General features: G+C 49.0%; 1 protein-coding gene across 4 annotated transcripts in view; it reads left to right on the plus strand.

Moving 5' to 3' along the window:
* Positions 1–19,056, plus strand: part of TJP3 (tight junction protein 3) — a 76,465-nt gene that overhangs the window by 10,930 nt on the left and 46,479 nt on the right. For 2 of the 4 annotated variants that reach the window (XM_054979940.1, XM_054979941.1), the window contains exon 1: positions 1,803–2,028. The exons of the other annotated variants lie outside the window; for them this stretch is intronic. In XM_054979940.1, coding sequence (XP_054835915.1) covers positions 1,957–2,028 — 72 coding nt within the window. In that variant the 5' untranslated portion in view covers positions 1,803–1,956. Of the gene's footprint in view, positions 1–1,802; positions 2,029–19,056 lie in introns of those variants that run through there. 4 annotated transcript variants of the gene reach the window in all.

Raw genomic sequence — 19,056 nt, forward strand, 5'->3', positions numbered from 1 at the left:
CAGTCTTCCAGTTTGCCCATCAGAATGTCATGGGGGACCTTATCAAAAGCTTTACTGAAATCCAGGTAAATCACGTCGACAGAGTTCCCATGATCCAGTAAGCTCACCACTTGATCAAAGAAGGAAACCAGGTTGGTCTGACAAGACGTGTTGGGGACAAAACCATGTTGACTTCCCCGGATCACTAAGTGGTCCTTCAGATGCTTACAGATCGATCCCTTTAAAATCTGCTCTAATATCTTCCCAGCAACAGAAGTCAGACTGACCGGTCTGTAGTTTTCCGGGTCATCCTTCTTCCCTTTCTTGAAGATTGGGATAACATTTGCTCTTCTCCAATCTTGTGGCACATCCCCAGTCCTCCAGGAGGCCTTGAAGAAGATGGACAGGGGCTCTGCAAGTTTTCTAGAAAGTTCTTTGAGCACTCTTGGGTACACCCCATCCGGCCCAGGGGATTTGTATTCATCCAGTGCAGCCAGATGCCTCTCCACTATCTCTCTGTCAATGTCAATTAGCCACTCAGGTGTCCTGCCACATTTTCTACTATCTCTAGATGTGCCTGATTTCTTCAGGGAGAAAACAGAGGCAAAAAAGTCATTAAGCCTGTCTGCTTTTTCTCTGTCCTGCATCAGAGTTTCTCCATCTACTCCCAACAGCGGTCCAGTTGCCTCTTTTACCTTGTGTTTGCTTCTCCACATATCTGTAGAAGTTTTTCTTATTGTGGCGAGCCCTCCTGGCCAGACCCAGCTCGTATTGAGCTTTGGCCTCTCTGATGGCTGATCTGCAGTACCTAGTAACCCTCATATACTCCTCTTTAGAGGTCTGTCCTTCTCTCCATTTCCTGAACATTTCCTTTTTCTCCCTAACCTTATTCTGAAGCTCTCTGTACATCCACATTGGTTTCTTGGAGCCCTTACCATGTTTCCATCTTGCTGGGATAGTGAGGGCTTGAGCTTGCAAAAGTCACTCATAATTATAAGGTTCTTATGTCTGAATACTCTACCAATCTGTTCAAGGAGGGCAGCATCCAGTTTCTCTCCTTGGTCAGGGGGTCTATAGCAGACTCCAACAACAATACCCTTTGTCCTTCCTCCCCTTATTTCCACTCATGTACTTTCCACCGGGCTATCAGCCCCATTCTCCATAACTTCTTGACAATCAAGCCCTCTCCTCACATACAACGCCACTCCACCTCCTCTTCTACACTTCTGGTTTTTCTTGAACAACTCATACCCATCCACTAGCACATTCCAGTCATGGGAATCATCCCACCAAGTCTCAGTAATTCCTACTATATTGTAGCCCTCTGTTTGCAAGAGAAGCTCAAGCTCTTCTGTCTTATAACCCATACTTTGGGCATTGGTATATCGGCACTTGTAGCCTTTATACCTTTGTTTGATCTGTCTTACCCAGATGGGCCCCTGCTATGATCACTTCTTCATTGAAATCCCCATGTGGTGATTGGCCTGGGCATGTAAGAAGGGCCATGAGAACTAAGCTCTGATGTAGCCCTTCCTGCCTTCCTGCTCATGTTCTGCCCAGGTTCACAGAATCAGCATTGCTGTCAGATGGCCATCTAGCCTCTGCTTTAAAATCTGCAGAGAAGGAGAGCTTAAAAACCTCCAAAGAAGGTTGGGTGCAGCCCAGCATGTTGTCCTGACTGATTTTCTGGCACGCTGTGGGCCTCTCTGGCTGCTTTGTGTGGAGGACTCTTTGGCTCCACCTGGAATAGGTGTGTCCCTCTGAGTTTCACCTGACTCTGGCGGTGACAGGGGGGCGGGCAATGCAGGAGGAGGAAGGGGAAGGCCTTGCCGTTGCAAGCTGGCCTCCGGTTGGGAAAGAGGTAGAGCTGCTTGAGGAGAGGCCAGAACCCTGCAAGGAGAAAGCCAGCCTCTTTCTCCTGTGCCGAGAAGGGGAAGCTGTTGGGACTCTCACCTCTGCAGGGTGGGATTGAGCTCAATGCCAGTTCCTGTACCCGAGCATGCTGCAGAGACCGGGCTGCTGCGGAGCGACATGGCTGTGCGATTTCAGGCAAGTGTGTATGTTTGTTTAGCTGCGGTTCTTTCAGTGTGCAGGAATGCACTTATCTTGGAGCACATGATTGGAATTTAGGTTAGAAAATTCTGGTCTCTCTCCTCCTCCCCCCTTTGTAATTCAAGAAGGGGTGCAGTTAATAAATCTCAAGCCTGCTTTGCCTGTTGCCCTTGTGCAGCAGCAACACTCTCAGAGACCCTCTGTTCTTATAACCTCCTATCTTCCCAAACTGAATGTTCACCCTCTGAATCCTATGGGCTCCCCCCCCCCATATTTCTCTCTCTGACTCCCTGGCAGTGCGCCAACATTTCAACAGCTGCGCAACAGGCAGAAATTCAACAGGTTCACCTGCTTCCTCATCTGTAGAGGATGAGATGGTGTGTGTGTGCGCTTGCATCAACTGTATCACTAGATTTCTGCCCATCATGTTAGAAAGCACGGGCATCCTGCCAGGAGGGTATGCTGGCAACTCTGGGCCTCAGCATCGTGGTGTGAGACAGGCTGGCTTCTGGGAAGGCGGGGAAAGAGTCCTTCGAAGCTGTGCTCTAGTTTCCTCCTCTTGTAAACTTCTCAGGAATGTGGGTTGGTCAGTCTGGCGACACAGACTCTTGTGGTGATTGTGCCATGGGAGTTGCTGTGTTTACCATTCCATTCGATGTGCCACTCTGTCTTCCGTGTGGCAAAAATCTTTCTAACTGTACAAGTGGGCTGTCTCCAGCGCCCCTGCCCCCAAATCAGGCCATGCACAGTTGCCGTGCCTGGAAGAAAGTAGTCAAGTAGGACCTGTCTAATCTTTGGTTTATGAAGCTGTTTTTGATTGTCCGCTTTATATGACAAATACACTTTTACCTTGTGGGCCAGAGACTGTAGCACCAACATGTGCTCCCTGTAGTCTCTCATTACCAATGGTGAATTCTTGCCCCTATTTGGGAGTGTTTGGTAGGATGCATTTTTAACTGGTTGCAGCCAAAACAGCCAAGTCTTGCAACACCAAATGTATTGTCATATAACCTTTTTGTGCTGTCAGTTACATGAAGTGTCACCCCCAGCTGGCAGAAAGGTATGAGTTCAAACAGAAGCAGGGTAGAAGACAGGGACTTGTTATCATCAAGTGAGGCCAGAAGGCCCAATAATCCAGGAAATAGGTGTGTTCTCTTATGCTGTAGAGTGCAGTGGAAAACAAGCCTGGGTTGAGAGACTACAAGATCTAATTGGTGTGTCTCTGTGTGTGGACCAATCCCAGGTGGTGATTGGCCAAGCCAGATGAAACCTGTACAGGCGGTGGAACAATGACTTTCTGTAGCAAGCCAGCTGCTCCTAGTCCCCATTGAGACCATATCAGCTGTGTCCAATTTGCATGGGAACTTCAGCTTGGCAGCTGAGCCAAGATCCCAAAGGCATACAAAAACAATGGGTTTAGCTTGCCAGGCTGAACTCTGAACCCAGAGGGCAGGTAGAAGGAGATGCTGGAGCGGGAGAAAATCTGCTTTGTTTGGCTTGGTAGAGTTGTAAGGCTTACTGCAAGCAGGGGCTTCGCAAGCCAGGGTTCCCATCAGTAGAACGTCCTGAACTGTAGGTTCCAATGGGATGATGGTTGTTGTGGGTTTTCCGGGCTGTATTGCCGTGGTCTTGGCATTGTAGTTCCTGACGTTTCGCCAGCAGCTGTGACACTGAGAGATCTCTGTCTTTTGGTGCTACACCTCTGAAGATGCCAGCCACAGCTGCTTGCGAAATGTCAGGAACTACAATGCCAAGACCACGGCAATACAGCCCGGAAAACCCACAACAACCATCGTTCTCCGGCCGTGAAAGCCTTCGACAATACATCCAATGGGATGCTTAGCGGTGACTGCGGAACACAACGGGAATGGCTGCTTTTGAGGGGGGGGGGGCAGAATGTTACATGGTATACCCTAGAGCTGCGGTTCCCAACCCACAACTTCAAATTTACTTGGTATAGTGACCAGTTTTAAAAAACAGAGCAGACACAAATCAACAGGCTTCATGACCTGCTTTGGGTCAGGACCCACAGGTTGGGAAAAGCTTCAAGGCAGCAAGAGAAGTCCTAGAGTGATGCCACATCCCCAGATCTCTGGGAATTTCCCCAACCTTGAGTTGGCAACCCTAGCCCCAAACAAAATGCCCCTCAAAATTTTGTTCCTTCGGGGAAGGGGCAGCAGAAAGGGTAGAGGTGAGAAAAAGTCATGTTCCATGGGAAGAAATCCATGGGATTTCCATGAGAAAAAGTCATGTTCCATGGGAAGAAATCTGTAGAAACGCTCTATTTGATCCAAGCCAACAATTCAAGATGACATCTGCAAGTAGGGTGGCCCCTGCTACGGAAGCCTGTTGCAGATGAAAATGAAGAACATGTGTGGCAGCAGGCACAGCAGCACCTTCCTTCAGCAATATGTAAGGAGTTGGGAAGCCTTAGTGGGATGCATCTTGCCACAGTTGTCTGACGGGGGCAATGGAGGCAATCACACAAGGGCTGCTGTGGGGTGCTGGAGCCAGTCACAAAATGTTTGGCTGTTGCAAGCCAAGCCTCCTCCTTTGGCTTGCCAGCTTCCTCCGGGGGATGCTCTGCCCTTCTGCCACCGCTCAGCTGGACTGGGTGGTAGGAGAAGAATGAGGGGATGAGAGTTGTGATCATGAACATTCCAATGCCCTGACATCAATTCTGCTGTGACCAGGAGTGACATCACTGTGTCACCAACAACTCTTTAACCTTTTGCTGCAGCACTCTGTTTTATGTTGGTGTATATGTGGGGATGTTATGGTCTGTGGCTACAACAATAAACAATAAATCACTCTAGCTTTTAGCTAAAACTTTATGGTTAAACCATAAAGTTTTGGCTGAATGCTAAAGCTTTACCAGTGATACGCTAATGTTACTTCCAGTCACATCAGAAGTGACATTCGTGCATCACTGGCCATGCAATTATGTTGCCAGGGAGGTTTTCCCCCATGGCGAGTCTCCTACCAGGTGCCAGCCTCTTTCCAGCAGCCCTAATCCTCCTAGGTACCTGTTTCTGAATGGATGCTTCCAGCAGACACAAACCTCATGGGTTCTTATTGTCAGGCTATGGCATTCCAGTTGGCTAGAGTCTGCCTTCCTCCCTTCTGCAAGAAGACAAGGTCTTTTGATTTCAAAAGGTTTTATTAGAAAGACAGCACTCAGGTCCAGATGTCCACATTCCAGGACCAAGCAGATCCTGGCTGAGCAAAGCTTTGTTAGGAATGAGTTACAAAATGAAAGTTGGTACACTTCAAAGTCTCAGATCCCAGCCTCCCCCCAGAGTTCACATAGCAGGCAGCATCTCTGTGGGAACGCTGGTTCATCAAGGTCGACTCAGAAGAAAACAGATAAGACGCAGCATCCTCTCCCATGGAAATGTACTTGAAGGGACCTAGAGGGGAGAGAGACTAAACAACTACAGGAATTAATATGGCGTTACACAGGCTACATTTCCCCAGCATGGCAGATCCTGACATTCTGCCCCCCTTCCACCCCCTCCTCCATGTTTCTCAGGGTATTGTTGATGGAATTGTTTTAGGAGCCTGGGGGCGCTGACATGAATTGACTCTACCCACTCCCTGTACCCCTCCTCAAAGTCTTTCCAGCGAACTAAATAGTACAATTTATTGCACCTAAGTTTAGAGTCCAAGATTTCTTCAATTTCATAATGTATTTGATCATTGATCATGGTGGGAATGGGGTTTGCTGCTGAAGGATGCCATTTATCTGGTGTAGGGGCTTTCTTTAACAAGCTGATGTGGAATGTTGGGTGTACATGGCGTAGATTCTTTGGAAGGTCGATTTCTGCGGTCACTTTATTGATCACCCTTTTTACAAGAAAAGGGCCTAAGTATTTCAAAGCTAGTTTTTTGCTTCGTTGCTCCGCTTTGAGGTTCTTTGTAGAGATGTACACTTTGTCTCCAGGTTGCAATTCCCATTGCGCCGCACGATGGCGATCGGCGTATTTTTTGTAGTCGGCTTTGGTTTTGTCTAGAGCTGTTTGAATTGCTGTCCATTGCTCTGCAATAGCAGTCCACCATTGTTGTAGATCTCTGCCAGGCTTGCTTCCTAGCTGCATTTCAAAGGGAAATGCTTTACCATCATATCCATGCACTATTTTGAAGGGTGCTTCCCCTGTTGAACTGTGGACTGCGTTGTTGTAAGCGTACTCAGCGAAATGAAGAAGATCTGTCCAATTATCTTGTTGAAAGTTAATATAGCATCGTAGAAATTGTTCCAAGATTTGGTTTGTTTTTTCCGATTGTCCGTCACTCTGCAGATGGAACGTGGAACTAATTCCTTCCTCTATTCCAGTTAGTTGGAGAAGCTCCTGCCAAAAGTTGGCAACAAATTGTCCGCCTTGATCCGATATCACCTTTGAGGGGAAAGAATGTAGTTTTCCAATATGTTCCATAAATATTTCAGCTAGTTTCTTGGTCATTGGGATGGTTGTGCATGGGATAAAGTGTGCTTGTTTTGAAAATAAGTCCACAACTATTAATATACAGGAACAGCCCCTAGAGGGAGGCAGATCTGTAATAAAATCCATGGATATCACTTCCCAGGGTCAATTGGGAGTTTCCAAGGGTTGTAAGAGTCCTGGGGGTTTTCCTTTTCTTGATTTAGCACTTATACAGGTTGGGCAAGAGGAGACATATTGGGATACATCTCTTCTGATGCCTGGCCACCAAAACTGTCTTTGTATTAAATGAAGGGTTTTTAAGTAACCGAAATGACCGGCGGTACGGGCATCATGACACTGGTGCAGGACCTCTTTTCTGAGGCTGGCAGGTATATACAGTCTGTCATCTTTAACCCAGTCTCCCTCCTCCGTTTGAGACATTTTTGCTTTGGGTGCTCCCTCCCCTTCTTTTTCCACCTCGCTTTTCACTTTAGCTCTCCACCCCTTTTCTTCCGTTTGGGCTTTGGCCGTTTGGCTGCGAGTGGTGGCCACACCTCCTAGCTGACGGGGGGAGAAGACAGTGACAATGGTTTCTTCCCTCTTGCTATGGTGCTGAGGCATGCGTGATAGAGTGTCTGCTAAAAAATTAGTTTTCCCCGGAAAAAAGTTGAGTGTGAAGTTAAACTTGGAGAAGAACTCGGCCCAGCGCAGCTGCTTCACGTTGAGTCGTTTGGGGCTTTTAAGGGCTTCCAGGTTTTTACTGGAAGCCAGGTTTGAAGTCCATACTTCAAACGGATGCTTAGCCCCCTCCAACCAGTGGCGCCACATTGTGAGCGCCACCTTCACAGCAAATGCTTCCTTCTCCCACACGCTACAATGTCGTTCAGCTTCCGAAAATTTACGGGACAAATATGCACATGGTCTGGCTTTCCCATCTTCCCCTTTTTGTAAGAGCACCCCCCCCCCCCATCGCGGCATCGCTGGCATCAACTTGCACTATGAAGGGCCGGTTTTCGTCGGGGTGCTGCAGGACTGGTTCGGACGTAAATTGGGCTTTGAGCTTGTCAAATGCCAGTTGGCAAGCAGGGCTCCACTCCAATTTAGAGGAAGGCTTTTTCGCTTGATCTCCCTTCCCCTTGGTTTTCAATAGATCAGTAAGGGGAATGGCAATTCGGGTAAACCCTTCAATGAAGTCTCTATAAAAATTGGCAAAGCCTAGGAAGGATTGTAATTGTTTACGTGTGGAGGGAGTCTGCCAGTCCCTCACGGCCTGGACCTTTGCAGGATCCATTTTTAGACCTTGCTCTGATATGCGGTATCCCAAATAATCCAGTTCCTTTTTATGGAATTCACATTTGGAAAGCTTAATAGGGAGCTTGTGGCACATTAAGGTGGTTAATACTTCCCGCACTAATTTCACATGTTCTTCTTTCGTTTTTGAATAAATTAACACGTCATCAAGGTAAATGACTACTCCCTTATACAAATATTTGTGCAATACTTCATTGGTCATGGACATGTACACAGATGGGGCGCCAGATAAGCCAAAAGGCATGACAAGGTATTCATATTGTCCTAATGGCGTATTGAACATGGTTTTCCATTCATCTCCTTCTCTGATTCTAACATGGAAATACGCATCTTTTAAATCCAGTTTTGAAAAGATCTTACCTTGAGCCACGACGTTGAGCAGATCTTGAATCAATGGGATGGGATAAGCATTGGTTGCTGAGACAGCGTTAATTCCTCTGAAATCTGTACACAGTCTTAATCCTCCATCCTTCTTTTTAACAAACAGTACTGGTGCTGCATGAGGGCTATTTGCTGGACGAATGAAGCCTCTTTCCAAGTTTTTGTCTATAAATTTCCACAGCTCTTCTCTTTCCAATGGGCTCATGGGGTATAGTTTGCCTTTTGGTAGACTTTCCCCCAGAATTATCTCTGTTGCACAGTCTGTGGCTCGATGGGGGGGCAGGCTGTCAGCCTCCTCTTCACTGAAAGCTTGTTTTAGGTTTCTATCCTCCTTTGGGATGCGGTTGATTTCTTCTTGGGTCAGAAGAGCCTCCTCCATCCGGGGTGGTTTTTTTGTCCCCCACTTCACTTGCCAACAATGTTGTTCACAATATTCTGAATTAAACATGACAATGCCTTTAGCCCAGTCTATGTACAGGTTATGATCCCATAACCAACAGCTGCCCAGAATGAGGGGATATTTGGATGCTTGACTGACTATAAAGCATCTGCTTTCCCAGTGCTCCCCCATGCCGGTAGGTACTTGTTCTGTTTCAAGGCTTACCGGGTTCATGTTAGACCCGTCCATTTGCTCAAAGATGATGGGGGTTTCTAGTTCTCTGGTTTCCAAACCTAATCCGTTTACCAGTGCTGGTGCTATAATGTCTCTAGAGCAGCCTGAGTCAGTTAAGGGTTCTACTCGTATAAGAGTTCCCCTCTTGGGATTCAGCAATATAACCGGAAGAAACAATACAGACCCTTTCTCTCTCACCTCTTTGCGGGTGGTTTCTTCTTTGATCTGCCGTTCGGGTCCCTTCACGACAGATCCATCTCGTTTCCCGACTGGGGGCTAGGGGGTTCTTCCTCACCTTCAGCGGACTGAACATCTAACTCCATAAGGACTTCCTCCGCTTCTAGGCCCTTCTCCTGTTGGCCTCGCTTCTGTACCCCTCAACCGCGGTTGGCCCTCGACGCTGGAGTGGGGCGCATAGGAATAGGGACGGCTGGGGTTGGTGCACGGAATGGGCACTGAGCTGCAAAGTGTCCACTTCGGCCGCATTGGAGGCATAATCCTTGTCGCCAATGAGTTTCTCACGCCCCGCAGCTTGGAGGACCTGCTCGCCCCCCTTTGGCTATTACAGGTGTTCTTCTTGACCCCATAGCTTGTTGCTGTTCTACTAGCCTCACCTGTTGAATGCGATTTTCTACTTCACAGGCTAATTGTATCCAGCCCAATAGTGTTGGTGGATCGTCTTGCATTAGGGAGCGATCCAATAATCTGGGGTTCATGCCACCTTTAAACATTACTATCTTCGTTCCTTCTTCACAGTGGGGGTATTTGGCTGCTAATTGACGAAATTTGGCAGCATAGTCTCTGATCGGTTGTGCCCCTTGTCACAACGTCTATAGTTCCGTGCGGGCACGATCCTCTTCTAGTGGGTCCTCATATTGGGCTCGTAAAGCAGAGACGAAACTTTGCAATGTGTCTAATTCAGGAGCTCCCGAATCATACAAAGTCACGTACTATTCGGCTGCCTTGCCTTCAAGCTTTCCTCATCCGGAAACAGGTATCCCCAACGATTGAAAAACTGCAGCACCTGGACCACAAAAAATCCCAACTTTTGTGTATCGCCATTGAAGATGGCTTCTAATTTAATCCATCCCCACAGTAATTCCGGCACCCCTTGCTGCTCTGGCTGCACCAGCCACGGAGCCGGAGGGGGTCCCATAGGCTCCGGGCCCTGCATCAGATCTCAAGGTCGGGGTATATGTCCTACAACCCCTTGCGGCCGGGGTCTGGGTGCACCTCCAGGTAGTGGAGCTCTCGGGCCTTGCCCCGGCAGACCTGGTGGCAGTAAACTCGGGATCGGCTGTGTGGGTAGTTGAGGTCCAGGCAGTACCGGCGCGGGCTGCACCGGAGGTGGTTGCCTTGGTGGTGGCAGCTGTTGGGGTACTACCTGTCGAGGTTGCACTTGAGGCGGAGGTGGTGGTGGTGGAATTCGCTGAGGAGGCGGAGGTGGTGGTATCTGCTGGGGAGGAGGTGGTGGATTCACCAACTGCGGAGGTGGCAGCGGCTGCACTACTTGGCTTGGCGTCGGCTGAAGTGGAGGCTGAGGTGGCGTCGGCTGAGGCGGTATTAGCGGTTGTGGCGCTGCCGCCGCTGGTGTTGTCTGGAGCCGAGGAAGAGAGCCTTGTTGGGCTGGCAGTGGCGGTGGTGGTTGGCTCGGGGCGCCTGAACTGGGGGTTGGTTGAATCCCTGGCGGAACTTGGCCCTGCGCTGCCGACAGCGTTGAAGCGGACGGGGTTGCTACTTGTCCCGCCACTGCCGCTGCTCGCGTCTCTCGCTGCTCCCTAACCAACTCGCCGATGAGATAAATGGCCTGGGCTAGGTCTTCCTCCATTGCCCCCATTCTATCCTCCTTCCAACGGTAGTAGTCCGGAACTCCATCCGATCTTCCATCCTCCCCGCTGCCGCTGTACTCCGATGGCTCCCTTGACCTCAGAGGGACATGGTCCCTGGGCCATGTTCATATTGGACCTTCCTCTCCTCCTCCTGGCAACAACTGCTCCTCCGCAGTTATGCTGGCTAGTATTCCTTTTGTCAGGCCGGTGACAGCCGAGATTCCGGAGTCCACTGCCTGGGCTCGACTCTCCAGTTGCTGCACGCGGCCTTGCTTCCAGGCTCTGGCTGGATTCACATCCGTGTAGTTGCAACTCATGAGCTCGTGTCGTGTAGTCTCTCAGTCCTGGGTATCTTGGGTTTCCCCCCGGGGGTCCCACTCTTCCAGACGACCAGACTCTGTGTCCCATCTATACCAAGGTTGGGTGCTGACCCACTCTTCTTCCGGCGTGCAGGCGGACCTGGTCAAATCCCACACGACGCTTGGGCCCTCTGGCTCCATCGACCTGACGGTTCGTCTGACGTCTATCATCGACCGGGGAAACATGGTGCCTTTGCGCCTCTCCCTAGCCTCTCGAGGCCGGGATCCCCACTGCCATGGCGTCGGTAGCAAAATCAGATGATCCCCTCCAGGAACTCCGCGCAGTTTTGGCCGGGCACCCCCTTTGGTTGGGTAGGCCACTTCCGTCCCGCTGTCTGGCACGGGCTCCGTCCCGCTGTCAGAAGCTTGCTCACGATCAGGAACAGCTTCTGATCCTCCATCCGGAACGGCATTAATATTAGGATCAGGCACAGTCTCAGAGTCACTGTCGGGTACCGTCTGCGACTGGTCTGGGAGTTCCCCATCCTCCAGGCCGGGATTAGACGGATCAATCAAGTCGTCCTTGGTATCCATCCTCCCTGGGTGAGGCGTTGGGGAAAAACAAAGGATTCCTAACAAAATGTCAGGCTATGGCATTCCAGTTGGCTAGAGTCTGCCTTCCTCCCTTCTGCAAGAAGACAAGGTCTTTTGATTTCAAAAGGTTTTATTAGAAAGACAGCATTCAGGCCCAGATGTCCACATTCCAGGACCAAGCAGATCCTGGCTGAGCAAAGCTTTGTTAGGAATGAGTTACAAAATGAAAGTTGGTACACTTCAAAGTCTCAGATCCCAGCCTCCCCCCAGAGTTCACATAGCAGGCAGCTTCTCTGTGGGAACACTGGTTCACCAAGGTCGACTCAGAAGAAAACAGATAAGACGCAGCATCCTCTCCCATGGAAATGTACTTGAAGGAACCTAGAGGGGAGAGAGACTAAACAACTACAGAAATTAATATGGCGTTACACAGGCTACATTTCCCCAGCATGGCAGATCCTGACACTTATGAAGCACTTCCTGCTCTGTTGAGGTGTAGGAAAGCCAGGATTGGATTTGCTTTGGGGAACAGATAATTTGATCAAGAAGCAGATGGGTGCCATAAACTTATTGGCAGAGTCAGCTTCCCTTATACATCCAGAAATAGTCACTCGTAGTATGCCTAACCGCTCTCAGACCCAGCCACTTCTGCGTCAGTTGCCAATCTGAACATGTCTCACTATTCAAAGGAGGCAAGCCCAGAGAGGGGTCACTTGTTGCAGGACTCATAGTTTCTGGATGAGGTTGTTGGCTGCAATTCTGTACCTCAGTGTTCCAGTTGTAACCGAGTAGGGCTGCCAGGTTGCGTGCTATGGCTGGCAACCTCCCCTCCTTGGCCAGTGGTCCCCCCTTTGCTGCTCAGGGGTGGTGGAACCATAATGGCATCATCTTACTCTGCAACATTACTTCTGGCTGTGAAGGTGGAAGTGACATCACAAGTCATGTCACACTCTAGGTTTCACCCAAAACTCTTTGGTAAAACCATAGAGTTTCAGGTTAATCCTAGAGCACAGTCTGCTGCAGTAATACTTTTGGCTTTGTATCTGCAACTAATGTTGCAGTGTTGGGCAACACCAGTTTTGCATCTCACCCTCCGCACTCTTTTGCTGGTTGCCAGAACTGGGCAGTCAATTCTATACCCTCAAGCATGATAGGACTGGCTGGATCAGAAGAAGCAAGGATGGAAGAGTGAGAGGAACATCATTGCTGCTGTTGAAACACCCAGTTAGTATGGTTTTTCTATTCTTCCTGTCTCCAGGTTTAGATTTTGGCATGGCCAGAGCTGTGAGCCTTTTGGCTCAAGCTAAAAGGCACAAACCAAAGGGCTCTTGCTGCTTGGCTCTTAACCTGTGGCTTGTGCCCTCAAGGGGTGGACCTAGAGTTGCCAAGTCCCCTTACCCTCCCAAGTTGGCCTGATGATGTCACTTCTGGGAAATGACATCATTGTACATGCTTGGGAACATGCACACGCTTTGCAACAGGCCCATTTGTGTCCCTCCTGTGAGTGACTTTGTTGCACTGCCCCAGGAGCGTGCCCAGGAAGCCTGTTCTCCCACCTTTCCCAGGAGGCCTGTTCCCTCCAGCCAGGTGAGTATTGGCAGGGGGGTGGTGGAGGGTGGGAATGGGGGATTCCCCTGTCCCCACCAAAGGACCTGGGATCCCTAGCTGAACCACTGAATTCAAAAATGGCCCAAATAATATTTAGTGACCTTCTGTTTGTTTTATTTACATTATGTGCCTTAATGTTGTAAGCTGCTTTGGGTACCCTCAGGAAGAAAAGAGGTAAATATATTACATAAGAAGCCAAGGCCAGAAAGGTGACTCAAGCAACAGACAGCCTCCTGTGTGGAGGAATGTTTGGGATAAAGCTGTTACATTGCAGTTCTGTGTCTGGTTTTCAGGAGTTTTCTAGGTGGTTTTTCTCAGTCTCGAGAGCCAAGAACTCATGTCCCTCAGTCTTCTCCATGCTAAACATACCCAATTCTTCCTGCCTTTCTACTTATGACTTGCCTTCTGAAACTCCAGCCATCCTTATTGCACAGCTCTAAACACTTTTCAGTTTGTCTACAGCAGGTATCCTCAACATGGTGCCCGCTGACACCTTTCCTAGTGCCCACCAAGTGTTTTTAGAAGTGGATGGGACCACTTGGGGCTCTTGCCCAGGAGGGCCTCTTATTGGCCACTAGAGAGTTGATTGGATGTGCAGGTTAAAATACTGTTTCAGAGGCAGCTGCCACCAGTGTTGCCATCTTCTCCCCTGCACCCTGTGTATTTGGCTCCGCCTCCTGTGGCAGCCATTTTTGTAGTTGTGCCCATGAACCTGTGTCAGAATTTCAAAGGTGCCCACAAGCTCAAAAAAGTTGGGGACTTGGTCTACAATTTTCTTAAAGTATAGTACCCAGAACTGGACACAAAACTCCAGAGTAAGCCTGCCTAGTCCTCTGTGGAAGTATTACTTCCTATTACTTGAATACTAGGCTTCAGCCTAAAATCACATTTGCCTTTTTTGAAGCTTCATTACACTGCTGGCTCATGTTCAGCTTGTAATTGCCTGAAATCCTGACATCTGGTCGTTTAAAAAAGGGTGCATAGTTGAGTGTGTAGGTCTGCCCTCCATTAATTTTTTCTCACACTCCCTCAGGTATTTTGGCACATCAAGTTACTGCTTTGACATATAAATCTCTGGCTAAACCTATTTAACTAGGGAAATCTCTGTAATGTGCCATGTAGTGGCCTCCAGTCCCATCCCCTGCCTGGTTCTCTTCTGGTTTGAAGTTCAAGAGATGGAGCATTGAGGAAACCAGTTCTCTTGGAAGGCATGAATGGGGGAGTCTCTCTCCCTCCCCCCCCCCTTCTGCTGCTGCTTCTTCTCTTCAGCATTGACCTAGTTTACAGGATTTCTCCTCTGAGCTTCTTGGAATGCTGCATTCTCTTGCCAATTAAGGTCTTTCTAAAGAAACAAGAGAGCAAAAGAAAAGCTTTTCTCAGCTCAAAGCATGATATCAAGCCAGCTGATCCACTGATTGACATAGTTGTGTGCCAGTGATGGTTTTGAGTATCTGGCTGAAGGCATTATTAAACTCTGTCCACTTGGGGCCAGCTAATTTTACATGTGTAATATTGATGCTTACAGAAAATTGGCAGCTAGTAAAAGATCAAAATTAGTAGCGGATAGATTGCTTCAGTTGGGGACATGAGTCCTCAGCTGCTTCAGGCTTGTGATTTTTTGTTTTTTTGTTTGTACCATTTCAGGACTATTGGTGGATAGCATTTTGTTTGCACCCTGCTGCATAAAGGTGATAGTGCTTTGCGTCAATTGCTGATAGCATCTTGCTGGTATTGCATGGGAAGCGTCGCCCACAGTGCTAAATCAATGCAAAACACTGGGGTGGGGCTCTTGAATCAGTACCCGAGCCATCATAAGACAAAATGTGCTTCCTGTCCAGCAGCCTGTCTCTCACAATAGCCAATCAGATGCCTCCAGGTAGCCCACAAGCAGAAGTTGCTAGTATCATCAACATACCTAATTCTCAGTATGGCCAAATCTGTTGATATTTAAATCCAGAGACTGGAGTCATGAAGAGACAAGATACGTCTGTGAACCTGAAAAAAAGCTCCAAGCATACAGAAAAATCTGAAATGTAAAAGAAAAAACATTGGGGAGTCTCTCCCCTGCCCCACTAATAGAAGCAGTGACTGTAGCTTTAAGAAACTAATGTCCTTCATGGCTGTTCTCCTCTAGGGCTCTGAACTAATCGTTGTGATTTTGAATTCATGCAAATCCAAATAATCACCAGCCAGTCAGAATCCCTGGTACTTCACTGGATGGGTAGGGTTAGCGTTGGCAGGTCCCCCACCCCCCAAGTGGGAAGTTTTATCTATTTTTTCTTTTACACTTACCTTTTTTTTTGTTTCTCATGCGTGTGTGTGTGTGCCCAGCTTGCACGATGACATCACTTCCAGGAAGTGACATCATTGTGCAGGCCTCCAGCACTCCGCAGCAGCCTGATTCAGCCCAAATCGGGCCCAAAGCTGCCACAACAGATCCCCCAGAGACTGACTCTGAACGGTGGCGAGTGGTATTGGGCGGGGGGGGGGAGAGGAACGAACAGAAAAGGGCTTTGGTGCAAGTGGTGAGAGGACTACAAGACATGATGCACCGGATGTCCATGATGGAAATGCCTCAGGGCCCAGCGCCTGATGAAGCTGTAATCGGGGGAACCGAGCGGGGGGACCGCTAAGACCCCTGTGCCCTCCTCCCCACCTGCCATTGCCGAAAGATCTGGGGGGAATCACTGGGGAGAACAACGACCATACCCCAACCAAGAGGGGGGACCGTTTGCCCCGCTGCAGCCCAGAGCCCCGGTGCCACCAATAGGACTACACAGGCAGCATTTGCTGCCAGCCGGGGGCCCGGCCACCTTGCTGCTCGGAGGGGTACTGATTGGAGCAACACCACAACCCAGGCTGCTGGTCCCACCTCCGGCCCCCTTATCACCACGAGGGATACTGGTGGCACCCAGGGGCTTTATTCTGCCACCCGGGGAGTACTGCTGCAACCCATGCCACTGGCTCAACCTCTCCCAGCTCTGCTACCAGTAGGGGTACCAGCTGCCCCAGGAGGGCCCCTCCCCACAATAATACCCCAGCATGGATTATGGAAATTAGAGGCCCGGTTTGACAGGGACTCTGAAGAGCTGGGATATTTTATCATGCAAGCCATGGAGTTTTTCTGAGAGTGAGGCCACACCTTCCGGAACGACCCCAGCCAGGTGGATCCCGGCTAGATGGTTTGGCAGCTAAGTGGTATGTCTGCATGAAAGCAGACTACTACACAAAATAACACAACTCATTTCACTGTTTTTGACAGCAATTGTGTTTTGGGTGATTCTCTGATGTGAAGTGAGTTGTGTTATTTTTGTGTAAGATACTGCTGGCACGCCCTTTGGCGTGCCCCCCTACTGTGTAACCTACAGCTGTTAAAGAAATAAAGTGTTTTTGACAGGAATCGTGTTTTTGTGATTCTCTGATGTTGTGTTATTTTTCTGTGGGGGGGGACTGCTGGTGTAATGTGTCACAATGCTTTGCCTACTTGTACTTTGAAAGTGAGAAAATAATTGTTTTTAAACTTTATTCAGTGTGTGTTTGTGTTTTATTCTTTGTTGTACAGTTGGTTCCCATCATAGGGAACAATGGGGCTGGCAGGCCAGCCATCTCTGTAGGTGGTGGGGGAATTTGGGGGAGGGTGTCTGTGGTTCAGGTACTCTTTCACAGGGACAAGCTCACACTCAGGAGTGTGCCCACCATTGTGGCACCCCTGGGCTGTGCATAATTGCCCGGGGAAAGAGAGTTTAAAAGTTGCCATCACAGGGAACAATGGGGGACGGCTGGCCAGCCTGCTCCTGGGGTAGTGGCCGGTGTGGGAATGTTGGGAAGGGTGTGTTTGGGTCAGTGTGGGGCTGTGGGGGGGAAGATTTAAAAGGGGGCCTGTGCCTGTGGCCATAGATGCCACATTCTGTGGGTTCCTGCTGTAGGAGATTTTCCCATAACAGGAATCAATAGAAAGTGGCTAGCCACAGGACAGGGGAGGTTAGGTTTTGGGGGGTGTGTGTGTGGTATTTGGCAGTTTGGGTGCAGGTGGACTGCGGCTGTGGCCATTGGCAGCCCCAATCCCATGTGTTTCTGCGGTGAGGAAGTCTTCCCCACAGTAGAAAGACAAAGTGGTGTGGCAGGAGAACCAACTGGGGGGGCATAAAATGGCCCCCCAAAGTGGTATCTGCTTGAGCCTTGTTGGAGGGAGGACAGGTAGGAGGAGGGCCCCTGAAGTTTGGGGGTATTTTGCATGCAAAATGCCACCCCTAGCCAGACAAGCCTCTCTTATTTCCCCCATAGGGAATAGTGGAGTGGAGGTGGATAGGGTCACCTTCTTTGGGAGGCCATAAAATGGCCCCCCGAAGTGGAATCTGCCTGAAACTTGGTGGAGGGTGGGAGGACAGGTGGGAGCAGGTCCCCTGAAAGTTGGGTGCATTTTGCTTGCAAAATGCCACCCCAAGCCACCTAGAAAGATGACTTGTTTTCCCCATAGACAACCATGGAGAGTGTAGGGGGATGGGGGCACCTTGTTTGGGGGGGCATAACATGCCCCCCCCAAAGACCAATCTTTCTGAAACTTGGGGGGTAGTTAGAAGAGAGTTAGGAGAAGGACTCCGCCAAGTTTGGTGTGATTCGGACAGAAAATGCCCCCCCCGACTCCCGGAAAGCTGGGAGGTTTTCTTATTGAAAACAATGGCCGAATCAAGCCAAAACGTGAATACCGAATCGGCTTCCCGTTTCAGTATTCCCTGAATACCGAAACAGTTTTCTGATTCAGTTAAAACAGAATCAGGTTTACCAAAACAGGCAGGCCTTGCACACCCCTACTAAGCACCTCTGGTGGGCAGAGTTCTTCTCTAAATTCAATTTCACACTGAAGCACCTCCCTGACAAATTTAAATTCCTGGCAGATGGCCTTTTGTGCATGCCCCAACATGAAAACCAGAGAGAAGATGTAATAGATACAATGTTCTCTCCGGCTCAATTGGCAGGGGGGCATTAACCACCCCGAGCCAGGCAAAACAAACGAAAACTGAGCCTCCAGTCATGGACTGGGAGGAGAAAGCAAAACAAGAGGCAGAAAAGGAGAGGGATGCCTTACCCAAAAATGAACTGCAAAAGGGAGAGGGGGGTGGATGGTACCATCACAGCAAACTATATGTGCCAGCTAGTCTGAGGGGGAAGGTGCTGAAACACTGTCATGATTCTAAGCTAGCTCGCCAATTCGGCTATTTAAAGACATTGCATTTAGTACAAAGACAATTTTGGTGGCCGAACATGAGGAGAGATATATCTCAATATGTATCATTTTGCCCAGTGTGCCTAATGGGGAAAATTAGAGGGGGAAAACTGCCAGGTTTCCTCTGGCCCCTGGAAACCCCCCCCCCTTGACCATGGTTGGTGATCTTGATGGATTTTATAACTGACCTTCACCTCTCCAAAGGGAAGACTGTAGTTCTGGTGGTGGTTGATTTATTTTCAAAACAAACCCATTTCATTCCATGCTCCCAAGTTTCCCACTGCCAAGAAATTAGCTAACCTGTTCATACAACAGATAGTCAGGCTACACTTGTTTCCGGACAAGGTGATATCAGACCGTGGAGTCCAGTTTGTTGCTAACTTCGGGCAGGAGCTATTGAAATGGGCTGGAATTGAACAAGGACTTAGCTCCACCTATCATCCCGAGACTGATGGGCAAACCAAAAGAGTTAACCAAGTGTTAGAACAATTTTTAAGGTGCTACATTAATTACCAACAAGACAATTGGATTGATTTTCTGAGTTTTGCCAAATATTATTATAACAACACAATTCATAGTTCCACAGGAGCCTCCCCCTTTATGGTAGTACATGGTTATGAGGGCAAAGCAATGCCCTTTGTAAAGACCCCAAGCAACGACGCACCGGGGGACTTAAAAGAGTGGTGGTCTACCTTAAAGACTCGATGGGAAGTAATTAAAAAAACTTTGGAAAAAGCCAAAGAGG

The sequence above is a fragment of the Eublepharis macularius genome, chromosome 5 (assembly GCF_028583425.1).
Source record: "Eublepharis macularius isolate TG4126 chromosome 5, MPM_Emac_v1.0, whole genome shotgun sequence".
Taxonomy (NCBI): Eukaryota; Metazoa; Chordata; class Lepidosauria; order Squamata; family Eublepharidae; genus Eublepharis; species Eublepharis macularius.